The 19,914-nt window shown below is 44.2% G+C and overlaps 1 protein-coding gene across 1 annotated transcript in view; it reads right to left on the bottom strand.

The window, feature by feature from the left end:
- The window catches only part of LOC113208203 (uncharacterized), a gene marked incomplete in the record, with an annotated part of 47,802 nt that extends 27,894 nt beyond the window's left edge, over positions 1 to 19,908 (bottom strand). The window contains 16 exon segments of the mRNA XM_052265739.1: positions 6,457 to 6,642; positions 6,725 to 6,862; positions 6,929 to 7,111; positions 7,188 to 7,328; positions 7,409 to 7,597; positions 8,355 to 8,486; positions 8,570 to 8,752; positions 8,828 to 9,142; positions 9,218 to 9,532; positions 9,666 to 9,980; positions 10,066 to 10,209; positions 10,298 to 10,480; positions 11,380 to 11,415; positions 13,500 to 13,640; positions 13,885 to 14,067; positions 19,571 to 19,908. Coding sequence (XP_052121699.1) covers positions 6,457 to 6,642; positions 6,725 to 6,862; positions 6,929 to 7,111; positions 7,188 to 7,328; positions 7,409 to 7,597; positions 8,355 to 8,486; positions 8,570 to 8,752; positions 8,828 to 9,142; positions 9,218 to 9,532; positions 9,666 to 9,980; positions 10,066 to 10,209; positions 10,298 to 10,480; positions 11,380 to 11,415; positions 13,500 to 13,640; positions 13,885 to 14,067; positions 19,571 to 19,850 — 3,064 coding nt within the window.
- Positions 19,909 to 19,914: the final 6 nt, after the last annotated feature.

Here is a 19,914-nt window from a genome sequence, read left to right as displayed (position 1 = left end):
TAAATATATAATTAAACATTGGCAAGGAAACTGTCAGAACTCAATGAATCACAGGTACTTTACAGTCGAAAAGAATGATAGGATGATGGATTTGTGCCGTTATGAACAGGCAGTGCACATTGTCTTTTTTCATTCTAGTTAAATTTTTGTGGAAAAAGATTTTTCTAATTAAGTAATGAATCTTGATTGTGTCCATTACATTTAAGGATAAAGATTGACGAAAAAACCTTAAAGTTAAATGCATACAGTATTCGCGGAGAGCAACGGTCTCGTTTTGTAGAAGGATGGACAAACTAATTCCTCAGCGTGCATTTAAAAATGTTAGTTATTGTTACAAGTGTTACCAAAAGACCAAAGTATGTATATTTAAATAATAAAAGCATGACAAAATACAAAAGAGATGATTGATTACAGCGAAGGGTGCTCATAATTGATACAGGAAGTGGGTTTGTTGGATTCTCATGCTTAGCTTTTCACAAAAGCGATCGGTTTTGCATAGTAACAAGCGGTGCAGTTAACGGAAGTCTTAAAGACAGCAAAGGGGCTCTAACACAAAATAATTTTTGTGTTAATTAATCTACTAAATTAACTGAAAGTATACGCGTGTCAAGTTACAAACCCACTTCCAAAGGAGCTATCAGTGAATGAATAATAAGTCAAAATCAAGCGTCTGCCGAATGGCACTTGGCGTTCCCGAAGCAATAACATACAGAAATTGACATTGAGGTAAAGGTGTCTAAACATAATGACGTAGTTTGTTCTTGAATCGAGAAGTTTCGTGCCATTGGCGGATGCGTACCACCTGATTGAAGACCACAGAAGTACATATGAATCTTTAATATCTTCGTCACTTAAATCCGAGCAAGGTTTTGCCTTTTATGAACTTAAGCCTAATTAATTTTTGTATCTAAATTAAATTGATTGCAATATGCACAAATGACTAGTGCTTCACTCGTCTCTTTCAGTCGTACGTGCTAACAAATTTGTGATTCAACTTTTAACATATTTAATAAATAACTTACATATATATACATAGAAACTAAAGGGAAAGGTGTGCAAGGTAATTTAGAGATTTGATCTAAACATGTTGTGTTTCAGTTTCAACGATTACCTCCAGTAAAGCGGCACTGACAATATCGTATACTCGTATGACAAATCATGGTATTTGTGAAGGAAAACAGATATTCCGCAGTGCAGCAGTACGAAATTTTACTAATCATTTGAAACCTGGTGAAATGGTTATGAGGAGTCTATTCTACAATAAATTAAATGGAACAACATGACAATAATTCTCATACGTATCGCAATGAGCTTTGGAAGACAGAAACAACAAGAGAACTTCAAATCAAGGAATCTAAGTATTGCGATGTAAAACATGTTTGATAACGGGGGATGTGGGTGCAATAAAGGGCCGCAATACAAGCAAAGCTAGCATTCTGAAACAAGCAGTAAGGTCACGAAGGTCACGTCTATGGGCAGAATTTCAGAAGCGAGGGCATTGAAATGTCGAACCGCAGTTGATGCGAGGGATCAGGAAGCACCTTCCATCGTTCTAATAAATTAGGGTGTGCATGATGTATGAGTGGAATATCCCCAAAATACAAGCTTGTACACAAAATAAAATTCCCCAAGAGTAACTCTCGACGATATTCTGAGCGGGAAGTCAATCTAGGTCACAAACCTTCAAGCACAATATTGGAGTTGTATTGTGAAATAGACTAATCGGATAGCTACAACCCGTTTTAACTTATGTTATGCACGTAATGAAAAGTGGTCCCCATCAGTCTGAGTAATTTCTATACACTGTCGCAAGTTATCTACTGTAATTCAGTCGGCTTTTTGCAGTGTCAATGTAGAGTGGCTGCAAACAGTATTGCTGAAGGCTGTACCTGTACAGCGCTTCCTAGAGTCCCAAAGTGGGAAAGAACGGCGAATTGACGGGCAGACCGCCGCGTCGGCCCTACTCGGGATGGCTTCAGCTCGTATCAGGGTGAGGTAGACGCAGTTATGACGGCTAGCCGCATCTTCGACAGTGTGGAGCTCTGTTCGTGATACTTACGAAGTACCACCGGCTAACTCCTTCATACAATCGGTTTCCAGTCAAACATCGGAACTGTCGAGCAGCACTTGGCTGCGAGTAAATTTAAAAAGCTACCACGTCAACGCCCTACATAGCCTTAGAGGTGGCAGGCCATTCGTCACCAACACACCCGCCACACTAATGTGGAGCTGAAGCCCTGCCGGAGACACGCCGCAGCTGGCTGACCTACCGTAGACCAGAAACACCGAGTTTGATACTATCCAATTGTAAGAGTCGATAATGTGACTGGACGCCATTCGTGGCTCGAGAAGCGACGTCGATTGGACACAATTTCGTCTAAACGACGTCGATTTTTTTTTCTGACCATTAGTATCTAAATCGACGAGGACCTCTTACTGAGACCAACTTCACAACTCTGTCTATGATCTGTTTTATGCAAATTGCATACTAATGTCACACAAAATGCGTAGAGGAAACATCAGTACAGTGTATCCGGGGAATTCAAGCGCATTTAGCTTAACCTCGTCATTACAAAGTCTTCCTGCCTTCCCCAGGGTCGTTTCCCAAAACGTTCCATAAATATCACTGGATTCCGACTCCCGTTTCATACGGCACACCATCTAGCATCACAAAAAATCTACTGAGCAATTCCATCACGATGTCAACAATAATACTGAAGTAGAATAATGTGGCCACCTGAAAAATCGGTTAAAATGATGAAGTTGACAATCTTTAAGTAAAATAGGGCATTCTTAAGTACTTTGCACACTATTCCAAAATAAATGAGAAGCCATGCTCACATTAGTTACATCGATTAGTCCAGAGCATATTTTTCGTTCACATAATATTTATATTTTTTGTATTCCAAGAAACGAAAACATATTTAGAATTTAACAGATAGGCGTTTGAGCATTCATTACACGTCTCACTTCAAATACGAAGGCTTGCTGGAATAGATTTGTATCAAGTCTCTTATATTTAGCCGCGTAAAATAGTATTTTAATTTATTTACTTAGAACACCTGGTGTGCCCAGGTTGTATTGTGCACCATTCGCCTTCCAGGCGAAAATTGTCATTGTATTTACCACCACCATATAAATTTGCCCAGTCCCTTTTTGCCTTTGGTAGCCTTGTCACGAACAGATGGCACAATTGCTGACCCGATCGAGCTGCCTTTTTTTGACTTTGCCTTATCGTCGAAGTCTTGGAGCTTGTTGTTCCGCCCCCGTGCGCGCGTTCCTCCGGCGCTCGCTCCCGAATCTCTGCTCGACCCTTTGCTGACCTTGCTCTGCACTGGACTCGCTTTCGCCACGCGGCTGCCCTTTTGAGCCTTGGATGGGCAGCACTGGAAGGAGTCATATGCGGAGGAAGTGGGGGGCACACTTTTCCCCCCCAAGCCGATGAAGAAACAGCCGTCGCCTGCAGCAGACAGAACAGTCGGGTCAGGGGACAGGCAGGGAGTTTGTGTAAGGATTATTTTTAAAAGAATTACTTAACATAGAATTTATTAGAAAAAACATCTTATTTATGCAGGGGGTGAATTCACCCTGGGATTTACTTTCCAAACGCTACTTCAGGGAGTTAATAGTAAGTAAAACAACATCATCAAAACTCAACCAATTTAGATTCGGTTAGTGACGAACAATAGGATATTTATGCACCTGCTCTCGTCTGAGGTGAACTTTAAGGATATTGAGTTGAACATGGATGATGTCAGTAAGCAGAGAAGAATTGTCAGAAAAAAAAGATATTTAAAATGAGGGATACAGTATCAAGATTAAGGTGTAAGGATTGTAATTAGAGGATATTTTTTTAAGCCTTCGATCCAGCTGTCTTTTGGGGCGAGGCTGGCATGGATAAAGGTCCCCCGACCGCTCGTCTGCTGCAAAGTTTGGCTGCTTCTTCACAAAGCGTAGCCCTGTCAATAATGCGCTTTGTGCCAATAAATATATTTATTACCTAGCTCATACGCGTTACGACAGAGCTAAGCAAAATGGCCCCATTATGCATGTAAGCACGCTGGTTAGTGTAAGAGCTCAGATCTACTGTTAAGGAATCTTCTGGTGCCGAACCCCTGTCTACTCTTCAAATGCTTTATTTACTGTACCGCACTATTGGTCATTTAAGGCAACTACAGGCTGGTCTTGAAAAGGGTTGTATCTTGGAAGCCCGGGAGGAGACGGATCTACGAAGCTGCACACACAACATGCCTCCCACCGCTTATCACATATGGCCTTGCCGACGCAAGTAGGACTTGTTCAATCGCTTTTTTGGAGCCAATTGCTCGAGCTCTTCTTGCAAACGTTTCTGGTTTTCAATTTTTGCAAGAAGTTTCTGTAAGTAAGCGTTGTAAGCCCCATTTTCACCATTACCTGAATTTTTTAAAGCGATTGAGCCCTTGTGTTTTGTGTCATCGTCATCATCATCATCATCGTCGTCGTCGTCATCCTCCTCATCGTCGTCATCCTCATCACTATCATCATCGTCATCTTCTTCGCTATCTTCATCATCATCATCATCGTCATCATCATCGTCATCATCATCATCATCATCATCATCTTCATCGTCGTCGTCTTCGTCATCGTCATCTTCATCGCTATCATCACCTGCGCGGGATCATTTACCCCTATTAACTATGTCCATAACGCTATTTTACAAACTAAAAAATAGTTCAGTGTTCTCCCAATACGTTACTAATTATTTTTAAGGGAAAATAAAACAAATATAAATATGCTACGAAGAGTGCAAACTTTGATGTTTTCACTGCCTTTGGGGTTTTATTGACGATCAAAACACATTCAGAAGAAAATTTGGAAGGCAGTGTTTCGGCACCATTAATTTTAGAAGACGAAGACAGCTAAGCTAGTTATGCAGCAGTCACCAAAAGAAGCGACGTGTTATTAGTCAGCCTGCTTAAAACCATAGGCTTATTCAGTTACATACCTCTAGAAAAGTTTATGACAAAACTTTTCCCCAAAGACAGCAGAAACATGAAATTTGGACATGCAGCTGATCTCTGGATGATAGGAGCCTTCCCATAAAACTCTGAAAGGCCCTTCGGTTGGTACCGTTTCTTTAAAGAGGTCAATCTTGGGCAAAGCATTGGATTAGCAACTTTACACAAATACGGCCCCTACATCCAGAATCAGAACACTTCGTGCATGTGAATGTGTGTGCTCAGTTCAAAAATGAATAAAAAAAACATCTGAAGCTTGAAATTTTAATGAATATCTGTCCTAACCAGTGAAATAAAATGAAAAGAGCGTATGTTGCAGAATTGTGTGTATTTATTAAAGTTACATTGTATGAGTGATTTTGGAATTTAAACGAAGCGAGGGCAGACAAGTGTTGTAAGGAACGCCAGAAAAACAACAAAGGAGTGCCTTAAAAAAGTTAAAACATAAACGATCTATGAGCAAGGAAATTCGTAGGAACCACAATATGCAGCTCATGCGTACGAGAAAAATAACATTGTGCCCCAAAAAACGTTCTGCCGAACACACACATGGACCTCAAATAAGATAGAATTGAATGTGTTGATTGCAAAAGTTACATGTACTAGAAAGATTTCTATTGGTGTGGGTTAATGCTAAATAAGTTACAATTTAAGAAAGGAGAAACATGAATGAATGTTAGCATAAACAAATTAAAGTCAAGTCTTACTTTTTTGCTCAACAAGCCAAGCCAGAACCTTGTCTTCGTTCTTTAGATTTCCTAGAAAAAGATGCACAACAAGGTTAGTGGTTAGAATGGTACTGAGAGCATACATATCCGCTGAATCATCGGGTTGCCATCCGCTAAGCTTTAATTTAAAGACAATTAAATAACTATGATCTATCTTCGAACTGTAGTGTTTGACTCTTTTCTTTCATGTCTGAATTTGGAATGACCTTACTGTCGGCATTATGACGTTTCTCATCCATGCATCACATGTTTCGGAATGTTAAGTGATTTCTAATACTCATAGCAAGCCAAGGATGATGATTTTCCCTTTTCAAAGCTCGAAGTTTACCTGTATGTTGTAATTCCGGATCCTGCTGAATCGATGCTTCTCGGGACAAATAAGAACTTACACCAATACAAATTCGTAGAACTAAACGTTTGCCATACAGTTGAGGACATGTCATACAGTGTATTTAGCAACTTGATCTAACGCAGTGATTTATCATAATATAATTGGCGCTCCGACGTCTGTCGCAACGTCACTCGTAGAGAACCAGGAAAAGTGCTATGAAATAACTTAAAAAGTTCACTTATCTAAGTGAACTTCATGGGCAAGATCTCACGGCGGCTAACCCTTTCCAGGTCTTACCAATGATAGGAGATGCCGGAATGCAATGCTCGATCACGATTAATCCGCCTGTTCATGTATCTTACATATCGGCTGAAACGTATACCAGTTGATCGTGACTTACCGTCGTACATGATGGGAACACCGGTCTCGTAGTAGACAAGAGCAGGAAATGAAAAAATACCAATCTCTGAAGCAAGTTTTGAGTCCTTGCTTTTGACAAATTGAATTCCATGTTTATCAGTGTCATCGTCGATAGTTTCCAGCTCCTCGAGTATATCATCGCACTGTTTTCCACATTTATCGTCATCTGGAGTATTAACAGTATGCCAAAATATATGAACATTCCAAATGAAATACCAGTAACACACGTCAGTAGAAAAATTACTCACAGAAGAAAACAGCTAAATGTTCAACATCCTCTATTAATACCCTCAGTGTCTTCCGATCTACACTTTCAATGACATCAGGAGTTGATTCGTGCAAGTCTAGCACCCATTCTAAAATTTGCTCCTCGTGCATGAGGTCTCCTAAAATAGGCAGTTAATCAACACATCGTTCTAAATGGGCAAAATCGCGAGAGGTAGAAGGCTTACCGTCGTAAATTTTCCTGAACTTGTGTCTGTAGAAGGCAAGAGCAGGTAAAGAAGGCAAGTCGTACTCCTTATCAATTCCTTCGTCGGACGTTTTGACAAAATCGATATCTTTTTCCTCGCATTCATCATCAATGTTTTCAAGCTCTGCTAAAACCTTCTGACTTTTCTTGTCACCCTCTTTGTCTGGAATAGTAGAACAACAATTTTTTTCAAATATTTGCCTGAACTTATTAACACATAGGATAAAGCGGAAACTCACAGAAAAAGACAACAACGTGATCATTTTCATCTAAAATGTTGTCCAGCATACGAGCGTTAACTTCCTCAATACGACCCGGAATCTCAAGAGTGTCTTCATCAGTGATCCAAGCAAGAACCTCATCCTCATCCTCTAAGTCACCTGTAGACGGAAAGGATGTTTTAAATAAAAGCAATCAATCCTTTATTTTGAATATGTTTTCTAACCACTGAATTGCAAACCTTTGTATGTGAGGGGATCTTTGTTTCGGAAGAATACAAGAGCCGGGAAATTTTTAATACCCGTCTTCTTAGCGAAATTAATATCCTCTGTTGTTACAAAAATGATGCCAGTTTCATCCAATTCATCGTCAATGTTCTCAAGTTCGTCTAATATGTCATCACAGTCTTCTCCATCTTCACATTTGCCACCTGTAACAATACAAAATAATTGAGGTAGGTTAATGTTATCGCCAACCGTTGTACTGGGGAACGAGTTATCCAGGTAATGTGCAATGCACGCATCCCCACGTTCTTGGCAGCGCATCGCCCAGCCTAACGTCGTATGTCATATTCGAAATTTAAAATGGTTTTACAAAAAAATTATTGTGTCGAGCCGTAAGAGTGTCATCAGAAACTACGGCGCTCACGACTCCGTCGAAGAACCTGCCAGAGTGATCTCATTCCGGATGCCACCCAGCAAGAGTGGGGAGCGGCGAGCGGCCACTGGCAGGCGGGGGCTAGGGAGAAGGGGGCCCCCACCTCCCATCTGGCTCGAGCGAGCTGGTATTCTTACTCAGGGGTCTGTCTACTACCCACGCCTTAGCGTACAGACAAAACTGGGCAAGATTACAACAGCAGACACAATCTCAACTGCTGGGGTTACATTCAAGTAGACGGGCTGAAGCTTTTAGATTTTGCACATTGAGTAAGAAAGCTTAAACACACCTACAAATTCACTGGTGTGACATACCTTGGTTTGCTTCAGCACAAAATATTTCGGAAAAACTAAAACGTTAATGCCTTTGTAACTTTAACACCCCTGAAAAGGTATGAAGTCACACCTTTGTTTCACCGGTGATAACTTGGGTCCCTACGTGGCATGCTACACTGATCAACTATAGCTGACAACATTTTATAACCAGGATATACCATGGGCGAAGTGGAAACAAACGCAGTAGTGACTTACTGAAGTAAACTACGACGTATTCATGCTCTTCAACGAGATCCCGTAAAATTTCATCCGTAACCTCCTCAATAGTTGCGGTATGTTTCTGTTCAACTAACCATCTCAAGACTTCGTCTTCATTCATAAGGTCACCTGTGAGAAACGATTAATTTTAGATTCTGATTGTAATTTATATGAAGCACAATAATAAAGCATCAATATATATATACACCTACCTTCGTACAGGGCAGGAATTTTGTTCTCGAAGTAAACTAGAGTAGGTAAGTGGTCTATGCCGTATTCTTTTGCCTCGTCCTTATTGTCCATCCTGACTATTACAATATCCTCACGCTCTAGATCGTCATCAATATTTTCCAGCTCGTTTAGCACTCGAATGTCTTGTTTGTCTTCCTTGTCATCTGCAAAATAAATAAAAATTGTAAAACGTGGAAAAATAAATCAAAGTCGTAAGGCGATCAAATCTCACTACTTACAGAAAAGAACAGCGAGGTACGGTGTTTTTTCAATCAGAATGTCCATCATTTCATCTGTGACGTCTGGGATTTCACTATGCCGTTTTTGATGGAGAAGCCAACCAAGAAGTTCATCCTCCTTTGTAAGATCACCATCATATACGTGAGGGATACGTTTTTCGAAGTATACAAGAGTTGGAAGATCTTCGATACCATACTCCTTGGCTTCAGCATCGTTGTCGATTTTCACGAAGGCAATATCATTCTGATCACATTCGTCATCAATATTTTCCAATTCAGACAGGACTTTCTGACTTTTCTTCTGATCACCGTCATCTGAAAAGAAAACAAGAGTACTTTATAAATTTTAACTTTAAATCTGAATCTTCATGGTAATGTGACGAAACTTACAAAACAATACCGCCACGTGATGCATTTTTTCAATGAGAATATCCAACATTTCGTCAGTTACATCTTCAATCTCGTCATGAGCTATTTGATGCTCAAGCCAGGTAAGAACCTTTTCTTCCTCCTCTAGATTTCCCGGATACATCATTGGAATACCTTTCTCGAAATACATAAGTGCTGGTATCTTCTCAATTCCATATTCCTTTGCCTCTTCTGGATTATCAATTTTGACAAACACAATACCATGCTGATCACATTCATCGTCAATGTTTTCAAGCTCGTTTAGGACCCTTTGGGATTTTCGGTCATTGTTATCATCTGCAAAAAATATAAATAGACCGGTTAGTATTTTTAACGAATTCTTACTTTTTTTGAATCGACTTATTTGTGCCAGGTCAAGTCAGATTTCTCGCGACAGCACGTCATAGGAAGTTAATGCAGCCCTACTTACAAAATAAAACCGCCATATTTTTCCCTTCTTTAATTAGGCGATCGAGCATTTCATCAGTGACGTCTTCGATCTCATCCTTTTCGAGTTGATCAACAAGCCACTCCAAAATCTCATCTTCATTTTCAATATCACCGTCATAAACATTTGGAATTTGCTTTTCGAAGTAGACAATTGCAGGAACTTCATCAATTCCAAAGGCTTGAGCTGCTTTTTCGTCATCAATCTTGACAAACTGAATTCCGTGTTTATCACAGTCATCGTCAATCTTTTCTAATTCGCCTAGCACCTGCATCGAGTCCTCATCATCGTTGTCGTCTGCAAAAAGAGGACAGGTTTGTTAATACAATTTTAAATCTACAAATATCGTTGACTTTTCAAAAAATTATCTAAATTAATTTACAGAAGAGGACGACCAAGTTGTCAATGCTTCCGATGAGTGTGTCGAGAGTCTTCGATGTAACTTCCTCAATTACATCTTCTTCGTCACCAGTAGATTTGTTTTGCACAAGCCACTCCAAAACATCCTCCTCTTTTGTCAATTCGTCTGTTGACAGTCAATTTTATTTTATTACGGTATTTATATAACACATTTCAAATAAATTTGTTTGAATTCTAGTAATCGAACGGCTTACTTTCGTAAATTATAGGTATTTGATGTCTGTAGTACACCAGACGAGGAAGTTCGCCAAGGTTGTATTCTTCGGCAAGCGATTCATCGGCGATTTTTACAAAACCAATGCCTAGTTGGTCAGCCTCGTCATCTATGTTCTCCAGTTCCATGAGGGCCTTCGTACACTTCTTGCAAGCGGGCTTGTCTGCGCATCAGAATATTATGAACTATTACTCTACGAGCCTAAATCATCTGCTTTCTAAGTACAACAGTAATGATGAAATAAAAACAATTTTAGTGATTGGCCAAGGCGCTATTTTCAGCTAGCAAGCTCAATGTTATAGACAAACAAAAGAGTGACAAAAGAGGCATAACAATGCAAACATAGCCAGCGAAGATAAGCTGTTATTGTATGCAGGCGAAAGAGTCGTAGTAAAGCATTGCCGTACCCGTATGGACACCCACCACTTCAAACTGGAGCATACATAATTATTTAACTTTTAAGAGGGCAGATCGTACAAAGTGCATAGCTTCCGTGGTTTGCGTACAAAATTCGCAATAAATGAAGTATACATCGATACTGGAATTTGCTGCGACAATGTACTTCATTTGAGGCAAATTTTCTATTAAGAAACTTGTATTTTAACCGGTCTGCCCTCTTCAGCACGTAAGTTTCGGGTTTCAGTATCGTGCAATGCATACATAAGTAACAAGGAGGTCTCGTGCATGACGACCCTTAAATCACTGAGCTATATTTGTCAACAAGACTGTCATAAACAAATGGCTCGACATGCTTGAAAAATCCGTGCCAAACCTTGGATGCCTTTATGCGCTTAACCCCAGTTACTTTCGAGAGAAAAGAGTGTAACAGTAATGATTATATACCCTGGTAAAAACCAATCCGGCCAAATCTCAAGCAAAGAAACGGGCACCACAAGCAGACTCGTGCCATTTGCACGTGAAAAGGTTAGTGACCGATGGCCACGCTCCTTGCAAGAAAGGAAAGATTTAGAAGTGTGGTTATTTTCATCTACACCCGAATCCATATTTGACATTCGACATCCTGCTTGTCGTGATATTATGTTTGTGTGGAAAAATACTTACTCTGAGATCCTGGTGGGCATGTTTTCGCTCCTGGACCTAAGGGTGGCAAACAGACTCCGTCAGAGCGTTGTTTTGCTATGGTGGCCTTGAAGCCCGTGGGCACGCCGACCACACGCAGACAACGCACAACCAACAGTGACACATTTTTGTCATAACGCCGCCAAAATAATTAGGATGCAAAAAGCGTGGTTTATGGGCCGAATGTACTTGAAGCACTTTAAACAATTTGATCTTCCATCGGGCTAACTGGACAGAGCACACACGCCCGGGTAGATGCGACAGGGAAGCCATCGTCGCACCGCTAACCCACACCTCAGGCCGGTATACGTTTACAACCCAAAGAGAACGCTATCGTGGAGGTGCTAGCAAAATTCCGTAAAGCACACCACGATGATTTCAACAATTGCTGTCTCATGTTATGCAAACTGTCTCATTTTTCTGTAAGACCGAAAAAAATTAGACACATATTTGTGAAATCATCGAGGTCTTTGTGGTTTGCTTTCTGCTGTCTGCCTGCTCGACAGCACATTCATTAGCTGATGCAACCCAAGACTAAAGACAAAGTAACAAAATAATTTTACTCCCTTATATTGAAGGGGTGATCTTTTCCTATGAAGTGTTTGCAAAATGTACAAAACTGACGCCTTCTTAGTTATTTATACCGGGTGTATCAGAGCGGACGCTGCAGTGTTGCACACCCTCTTTGGTCGCAGTGGACATGGGATCTGTGTAGTAAATCTGCTCGCATGCATGTCTCGATTGCTTGAGGCTACCGTGCTTGAGCCTTACTAGTATAACTGAAATTGGATATCGGATATCGGAAAACGGATACTTGTCAAATTTTAACATATTTAGAATTCAACATGAGGATTCAATATGCATGCGCGAGGATTAACTATACACTGATAAACTAAGTGTTCACCTGCTTAACACCTACAAGCAGTGTGTGACTAAGTTAACTAAGTTAAATACTTGCAAGTGTACAACTCGGTAGCTGTGCACCTTCAAGTCTGTTGCTACTCTGTTAAGCAATTTACAAACAGCGAGCGTCCAATCTAAGGAAGTGTTCAACAGAGGAGTTACACACTTGCAAGTGTACAGCTACCGAGTTGAACACTTGCAAGAATTCAAAGTGCAGTAGCAAGTTGGTTTATCAGTGAAGTGTACACAGACCCATTGCGCCTTCGCATAGAGAGACTACGTCTCCTCTGATATACAGGGTAATATGTACACGAATCTCTTACATAAGCCTTTTCTTACTCAAACAAATATGTGCAGCAGCTGTGCTTCGAGCCAAACGATCCAACAAACCGGAACTGTACTACACCGTCCAGGTGGTGATTTCAGACATTACTTTAAAGTGCCACAGGCAGCGCAAGTCTGGGTGTGGACGACGTAAACACGAGCAGTGCACATTGAGTCAAGACAACTACTCATCGCCAGACTCGTTGAAAATTCGCTCACACGAGACATGAAAACACAGTTTAACAGGACCAGTAATATTTGCGGACAATTTAGACAAAACTCAAAAAAAGGGGGGGGGGCGGCACCGCGAAGGATGAAAAAACATGCAGTTTGCAACTAAAGAATCAAGCTTCAGTAGAGCTTTTCCGACAAAAAAAAAATTCAAGCTAAGGGCGTACAAAATTTTTGGTTGAAGCTTCTACTAATTTCAACCCAAAACCAGTCAAATGATTTGACTTTTTGTTGATATAAAGTCCCAAAAAGGTATAGCTAAGCAAAAACGAAAAGTAAAACTACAAAATAGTAATTCGTGTCTCACGTTATATGTGAGTCTAACCATTTAAAAAAATGTTTGTATTTTTAAGTAGGGGTGAAACAAATATTTCTATCTTGTCAACTAACACATAATCACACAATATTTACAGGACATTGGTAAAATCTTGTCTTTAGTCAGTTATTAGTTGCACGAAACATTGACGTTTCTAGTCATAAAAGTATTGTATTTCCAAGTCAAATATATCGTTAAAAAATAATGACAGAAACTTCCGAATCGGTTTGACTGTGAGTTATTGACATAAATTGATAATTTGCTTTACCATAAAGTTGAATTTCGTATGTACATTATAATGAGTTCCGAGCAAACGGTTGTAACTCACAAAATAGGACAGCGACGAAGTCAGTTTCCTCAATAATTTTTCCAAGAATCCTGGCGTTCACCTCTTCGATTCTGTCAGGTAAATCCATCGCTTCCAAGCTTGTAAGGAAATCCAGCACATTTTCTTCGTCCATGAGATCTCCTGTAAGCAAATATAATCATTTGTATGCCTGTTTAATGCATTTTTTCATGCAGAAAAGTTGACAAATATTTAGGCTTGTGGCCTGAGTTACAATTTTACAGAAACTGAAGAAGATTAACCTACTCCAATTGGCAGTATGCCAAGGAGAGAACACTTCATACTGATCGAGTTCCAAGGAACTTATATTGGCATGACTGCAATCAGTTGATATGATCAATAAACGATACTTATTACAAACAGCTACCTTCGTAAATGATTGGTGTCTTTTCTCGGAAATAGGTGAGTGCGGGGAAGTTCTTAATACCATAATGCTTGGCCAGTCGCTTATCATTGATTTTGACGAAATCCACTCCAAACGAGTCGGTGTCATCGTCAATCTTTTCCAATTCTTCCAGCACCTTGTCACACGTATGACAACTTCTAGTATCTGCAATCAGAAAACGAACAAGAATAAGATTAACAGGACCATTCAAGCGGAGCTCGATTGAGAACAGATACATTAAGGTCGCGACAAGGTCACGGCCCTAGGTCTTGACCCTTTCCTAGAGAGTGAAAGTGACCACCCGCCCCGTTCGTTGACGGCCCCCTTGTACGAAATGTCGCCCCCTGGCGGCCATCCCATCTTGGGAGATTGGTCCCAAGAATAGCCTCGCCGCGGCCGCTGGGCGCTCAACCCCTCCCCTACCCTCCGCGCCTTGACAGTTTCCTCCCCACCCCTTGCTAGGCTGGGGAGGCACACTGACCGCGCGGGCGGCGCGCGCCAAGGCAGACGAGGCGTGGCGCCGCGTGGCTGTCTCTGTTTATCAAACAGCTGATTCCCCTGCCGGTTAGCGCTACTCTTACCCAGTCAGCGGAGTGTGAAGCGTGGAGTCTCACCTAAGGACTAAACCGTTTATCGCTGAAAAAGTGTCAGAATCGAGTTGTTGTTAATAGTTACACATCACCCAAAATACGCCATATTTCGTAGGTTCACTGGCCAGGTCGAGGGAAAGCGTGTATGATCACATTTGCCCGATATCTTTAAGGCTGCTGCGAGTAGATGGGGCGAGGTCAGCGTGTACGTGGCGTTAACTTACGTTGCTTACGTCCAGCGCATTTTTGCCGCACTCGTTAGGCACTTGATCCATTATTACAAGCAGCAGCAAAAATACACGGAGCTATGGATGGCTAAAACAATTAGCAGCATTGAACTAGCTTTCTCTGCTAAAGAATATTATTTGCCCTGGGTAATGCACAGTATAGCTGTGTAGCTCAATAATTAGCACACGATGGTCAGACTTTGTACTTCACTGCACTGCAAAAAATAATGACAGGGAAAATGACAGCATCCACCGCTAATTATTTTCCAGCAACGTCTGTTATTCGAATAACAGTATTGCTGTAGTTTCAATCGTTAAAATTTCGTACGGAGAGCAATGTACAGGATCGCCGTACAGGCAAAACCGGACAAACCTGTCTACAGTAGAGCCGTATTCATACACTGTACCGTGTAAAAACCTGGGCTTTCCGGTGCTACAGCAACACTGTACTCCGCGCTCTGTACCCTAGGTGCAGTGACTAAAAGCGACATCTACAGCAACGCTGTAGATCGTTCCGAATTAAACTCTGATTTTTTACAGTGTGGTGCACTGGAAAAAACTGACGTGACGTGCGTCACGTTTCTTGATGCACTCAGAGAAAACGTTTCCTGGTGCACTCTCCCTGTGATGCCCCTATCCTTATGCATGCAATGGAGTTCATCAAAAAACTTTCACTTCACACTTCTGAGAGTGCATCAAGAAACGTGACGCAGGTCACGTTAGTTTATCCAGTGCGAGTACGGTCACTGAGTGTAGGCTAGTACAAAAATTGTAAATTTGGCTACTTGACAGCCAGCCATTCCAGGGGTGAAAGCACATTCACGAATGCCATACACCTTCAGGCAGTGTATGGTTTAACGGGCGCGGTGGGTCATCAGTGAGAGCTAACGCAACCCGAAATTCCAACCTAAACCCAAAATGTAAGAAAGATTAGCTGCCATGCTAAATTATTCTGACAATTCTCTTCACTGTATCGCTTACTTGAATGGGTGCACAGCTAACAATTCGCAAATCACGTTAACTAGACAGCTCACCAATACCTGCTTGCTGAAATTGGCCGAATCGGCATAGTTATTGTTTTCCGAAGTGTAAAGTACCCCGCGCGCCCGCGCGAGTAGGCAGCCAACTCCCACGCAAGCATGCGAGCGCTACAGTATAACTCCGAAGCTAGGAAGGATTATTAAGAGGACCACTAAATGGTCACGCTCCCATGTTAAAGAATTGGCATCAAAATGGAGCCGCATAGAACGCGCTGTACTATGCAATATGAAAGACTTATGCAGTGAATCTACCAAAGATTAGAAAAAACAAGTCGGAAGGGATAATTCTGAACAATATTTTGTGACCAGAGGTAAGTTATTCCTAGCATAAGGTAACGGGCAGCGTGCGCCATGTGGTCTGCAAGTGAGGCATCAACCACGCCATCAGGTGAAAGCTGTCAAACGGACTAAATGGCTCGTCTTGGTTTGTTGACGTCACTCACGCTCACAGAGGTTATTCTAGCACGTCCTTCGGGTGAGTGCAAAGGATTGTGCGAGCTGCACCAGTCTTTTTCCTTCCTCCCTACATCCTGTTGAGAGCGCTGCTCGGCGACCCCACAATTTGGCGGCTGCCTCTGCATGGGTTCCACGGCACGGCTTCAGCCTGCCACCTCTATTTAGAGGAGGCGTTTGACGTCTATATCATCATCTCAGGAGCAAGCTCAACGCAAGTCAACCAATACAATCTCATTTAGCTCATTTAACATTTAGCTTTTCTTTTCATGGGCGTTGTTATCTCTCTCACTATCTCTGGTTTTCGAAGATTTGTGAAAACGAAGACATTTAGCTTTAGGTCATAGAGTTGTTTGTTCGGTACACACCCTGAATATTGATTGGCAGTGACAAAAACATCGAATGGTGCGCTCAGGGACCACCACAGAATATTTGACGACAACTGTATTATGGATTTTTACAACCGTGCGAATGTTGGATCAATTTATGGTGCTCCCTGCGCTAACCATACGATGGTCCCTACGGTTTTTAATTTTTCTCGGTATATTCACACACTGATAGGGACGGGTAGTGAAGGCACGGTGAGCAGGCAGGACCTGCAGGCCTAGACCAAAGGCCCAGCCCGACCTTAAAATAGAGCGCTTTCTGACGCGCGAAGCACAGCAGCAGGGCAGGGCAAAGCCCAACCTGCGTGTTTATTGACACACCATCGGCAACCTGACAGGGATGTGCACACTAGACATCCAAATGTACAAATGCACACACCTGCAGAAGTGCGACAAAATATTCACTCACTTGAAGGTGTGCGAATAGAGATTCGTACACTTGAAAAGATAGCTATGTACCCGTCCCCAAGTATGTGCAGGGTCACTCAAACATCTGTGGGTGTGCGACAAATGTATAAGTACTTGAATTTCCAGTGCAGTGAATCATAAGCTACTAATAAGTTAAATAATCGCACGCAACAGTAATGACTTTTTTTCCCACGCACAAAAAGGTCTCGGCACAGGAACACGCTCTCAGGAAAATGACAAATTTATCTTTGCACAACACTATAAGAACGATGTATCATTTTCTGTGAAAACTTTGAGGAACTCCTTTGATTTGAGGATTTCGAGGAAGTCTCCTTCAAGAATGTGGGATTTTTCCTCGTTTTTTGAGAAAATTCCTCATAATCTGTGGCGAGTTTGGAGAAGTTTTCCTCAAATATGGGAACTTTTAAAAGTTTTCCCTTATTCCTCAAAAAATGAGACATCGTTTTTACCATGAAATTAAAGAAAGCGTTGTGATAAGTAAATGTTCTCTCGGGCTTCAAGCGCCTACATTGGGCCAAAACCCTGTTTTTGGTGCATCATCGTCAGTTAACTCTAAACCACCCAATCCTCTTCGTCCCCGTCATTCCAGGGACATTGACTCAGTGCTACGCGGTTGAATTGGTGGTGACAATACAGTTAAAATTAAAGGCATTTTGATCCGGTAAACTTAAACCGAAAACCCGATGGGACACTGGTTTTCTGCTGTCTACAAACAGATCGCACATGAAAAGTGGGTTGTGATAAATAGGCGTCATATGAAAACTGACACGTGCCAATGGTCCTTCTCTCTACTCCACCCTACCCCGTCAGGGAGACCAAGGTCGAGGTCACTGACCTACCCTACAGTACCCAAGAGCGCCAGAAGGGGCTTCCTGCATGACCCTCAATCACCCCTCCAAAACCACCCCCGCCATACCAGCGCAAAGTGACACACCTAAATGCGTCCTGGAGAAACTCTTTCCCCAACAAATACACCCTCCCGCAGGAAAATGGAGGGAAATGTTTGCATATCAAATTTGTGCAAAACGATTTTCTTCAAAGATTGCGTCTCTTCAAACAAAATAAGACGAAAGCCGTGAGGACTCTACCTTCAGCCGGCAGCGCACTTGGCATTGACTCGCTACGCCACGCCTCGCCTGCCACGCCCAGACGGGCACCTGTTGCACCCCTTCCGGCCAAAGTGACCCCGGCTGTCAATTGCGGCTGGCAATGCGCGGCTGGCGGAGCGTGTCGGCTCTGATATCCGCCCGGCTGCCTGCCCGCCCCCGCCCGCGCGTTTTTCGGCGCGTTTTCTCGCTTTCCCAGTTTTGCGGGTGATATTACCCCCTGGGCCCGGCCTGGGCTCTGGCCACAAATAGCTGGGGCGGCGTGGTGGCGCCGCCTCGCGCCTCGGCGAGCGCCTCGGCCCGCGCGGACGGGACGGGCAGGGACGGGCGGGCGGGGCACGGGGCGTGCGGGCGAGAGCAGAGTGCCGTGGCGCTCACCCTGACCGACATATTGATCCTCTGTCAGGCTGCTAGGGCTGCGACATCGGCACCCGATGCCACTCTGATTTTCAGGAGCTGGCGGCCCTCCGCGCGCTCGCCTCAGCGATCGGCCCGCCCGCGCCTAGAGCCGAGAGGACGTGACATCAGAGACACTCGACCCGCGAGACCACGTGACCAGCTGCCAGACACCCTTGAGGCCGTGGCGAGCACCCCGCCGTCAGGACGAGGTCGCCCCCTCGCGGGCGAAGGCAGCACCATTCCGTTTATTCTCAGTCCAAGAGCACCGCGTCAGCGACGGGAGAGCCGGAGTCCAGAGTCAATCGGTGTCCGATTTCACGCGCGGGCGCGGGAGGTCTTCGCAACAGTTCGTCTTTGGCCGCCCCCGTGGCACTGCCCCGTGCTCAGAGGCCCCCGACGAAGCACACCCACCAGTCAAGCGGAGTTAGGGGACATGAAAATCACCCAATTTCTCCGCATCCGTGTGCATAGCTCTGAGAGCGACACGGGTTGTGCCGTATGCTGCGCCAGTGCGACAGGGCTTCGCCGTGCGCTGCCCCGGGGCAGGAGTGTCGAGGTCTGGCGGGCGGAGGCCGCGGGGTGCACGCCGGGCCAGGGCTTGACCGTGCACGGCCCCGGGGCAGAGGCCGAGGCCTGGCCCGGTCCAACAGAGGCCGCGGCGAGAACGCGAGGCCAGGGCTTGACCGTACGCTGCCCTAAGGCAGAGGCCTGGTGGGTGGAGGCCGGGCCCGGCACAGGCCGCAGGGTGAGCGCGGCGCCAGGGCTTGACCGTACGCTGCCCTGCGGCAGAGGCCTGGCGGGCGGAGGCTGGGCCCGGCCCGAGGCCTGAGGCCCGAGGCCTGAGGCTCGAGGCCGCGGGGTCCACGCGGTGCCTGGGCTATAATTGGGGCGGTCGTGTCCGGAGGCGGACTGCACGTGGCGAGGCGGAGCGCAGCGCCACCAAGACAACCACCAGCTTCATCACGATGCGACGCACACGAGCCCACACGCGAGCGCACACGCGCACGCGCACTGACACTGCACTGCACTGACACTTACACCAAAACACGGCCACAAAGTCCTTCTCGTTTAGCACGCGCTCCAGCTGCTTGGCCGACACGTCCTCAATGATGGACTCGACGTGCTCCTTGGCGGCCTTGGCGCCCGCCCCGGCGGCGCTGGGGGCTGCACTGGACACTTTCTTGGCGGCCTCGATCCAGGGCAGGGCCCCGGCTAGGAGCGCGACGGCAAGCAGCAGTAGGGGCAAGGTAGTCCAGTTTGTCCCCCTGGAGGGCCTCGGCCAGGGGGCGGGCCCCGTGGAGGCCCCGCACCGAGCCATCCTGTCCCACTCGTCCCTACGGCTCCCCGGGTCCCGGGGCACACACTGGGCGCCGCACTGCTCC

The sequence above is a fragment of the Frankliniella occidentalis genome, unplaced genomic scaffold (genome assembly GCF_000697945.3).
Source record: "Frankliniella occidentalis isolate FOCC.00 unplaced genomic scaffold, Focc_3.1 Scaffold30, whole genome shotgun sequence".
NCBI classification, from domain to species: Eukaryota; Metazoa; Arthropoda; class Insecta; order Thysanoptera; family Thripidae; genus Frankliniella; species Frankliniella occidentalis.
This window is presented reverse-complemented; position numbering and strand designations above follow the sequence as displayed.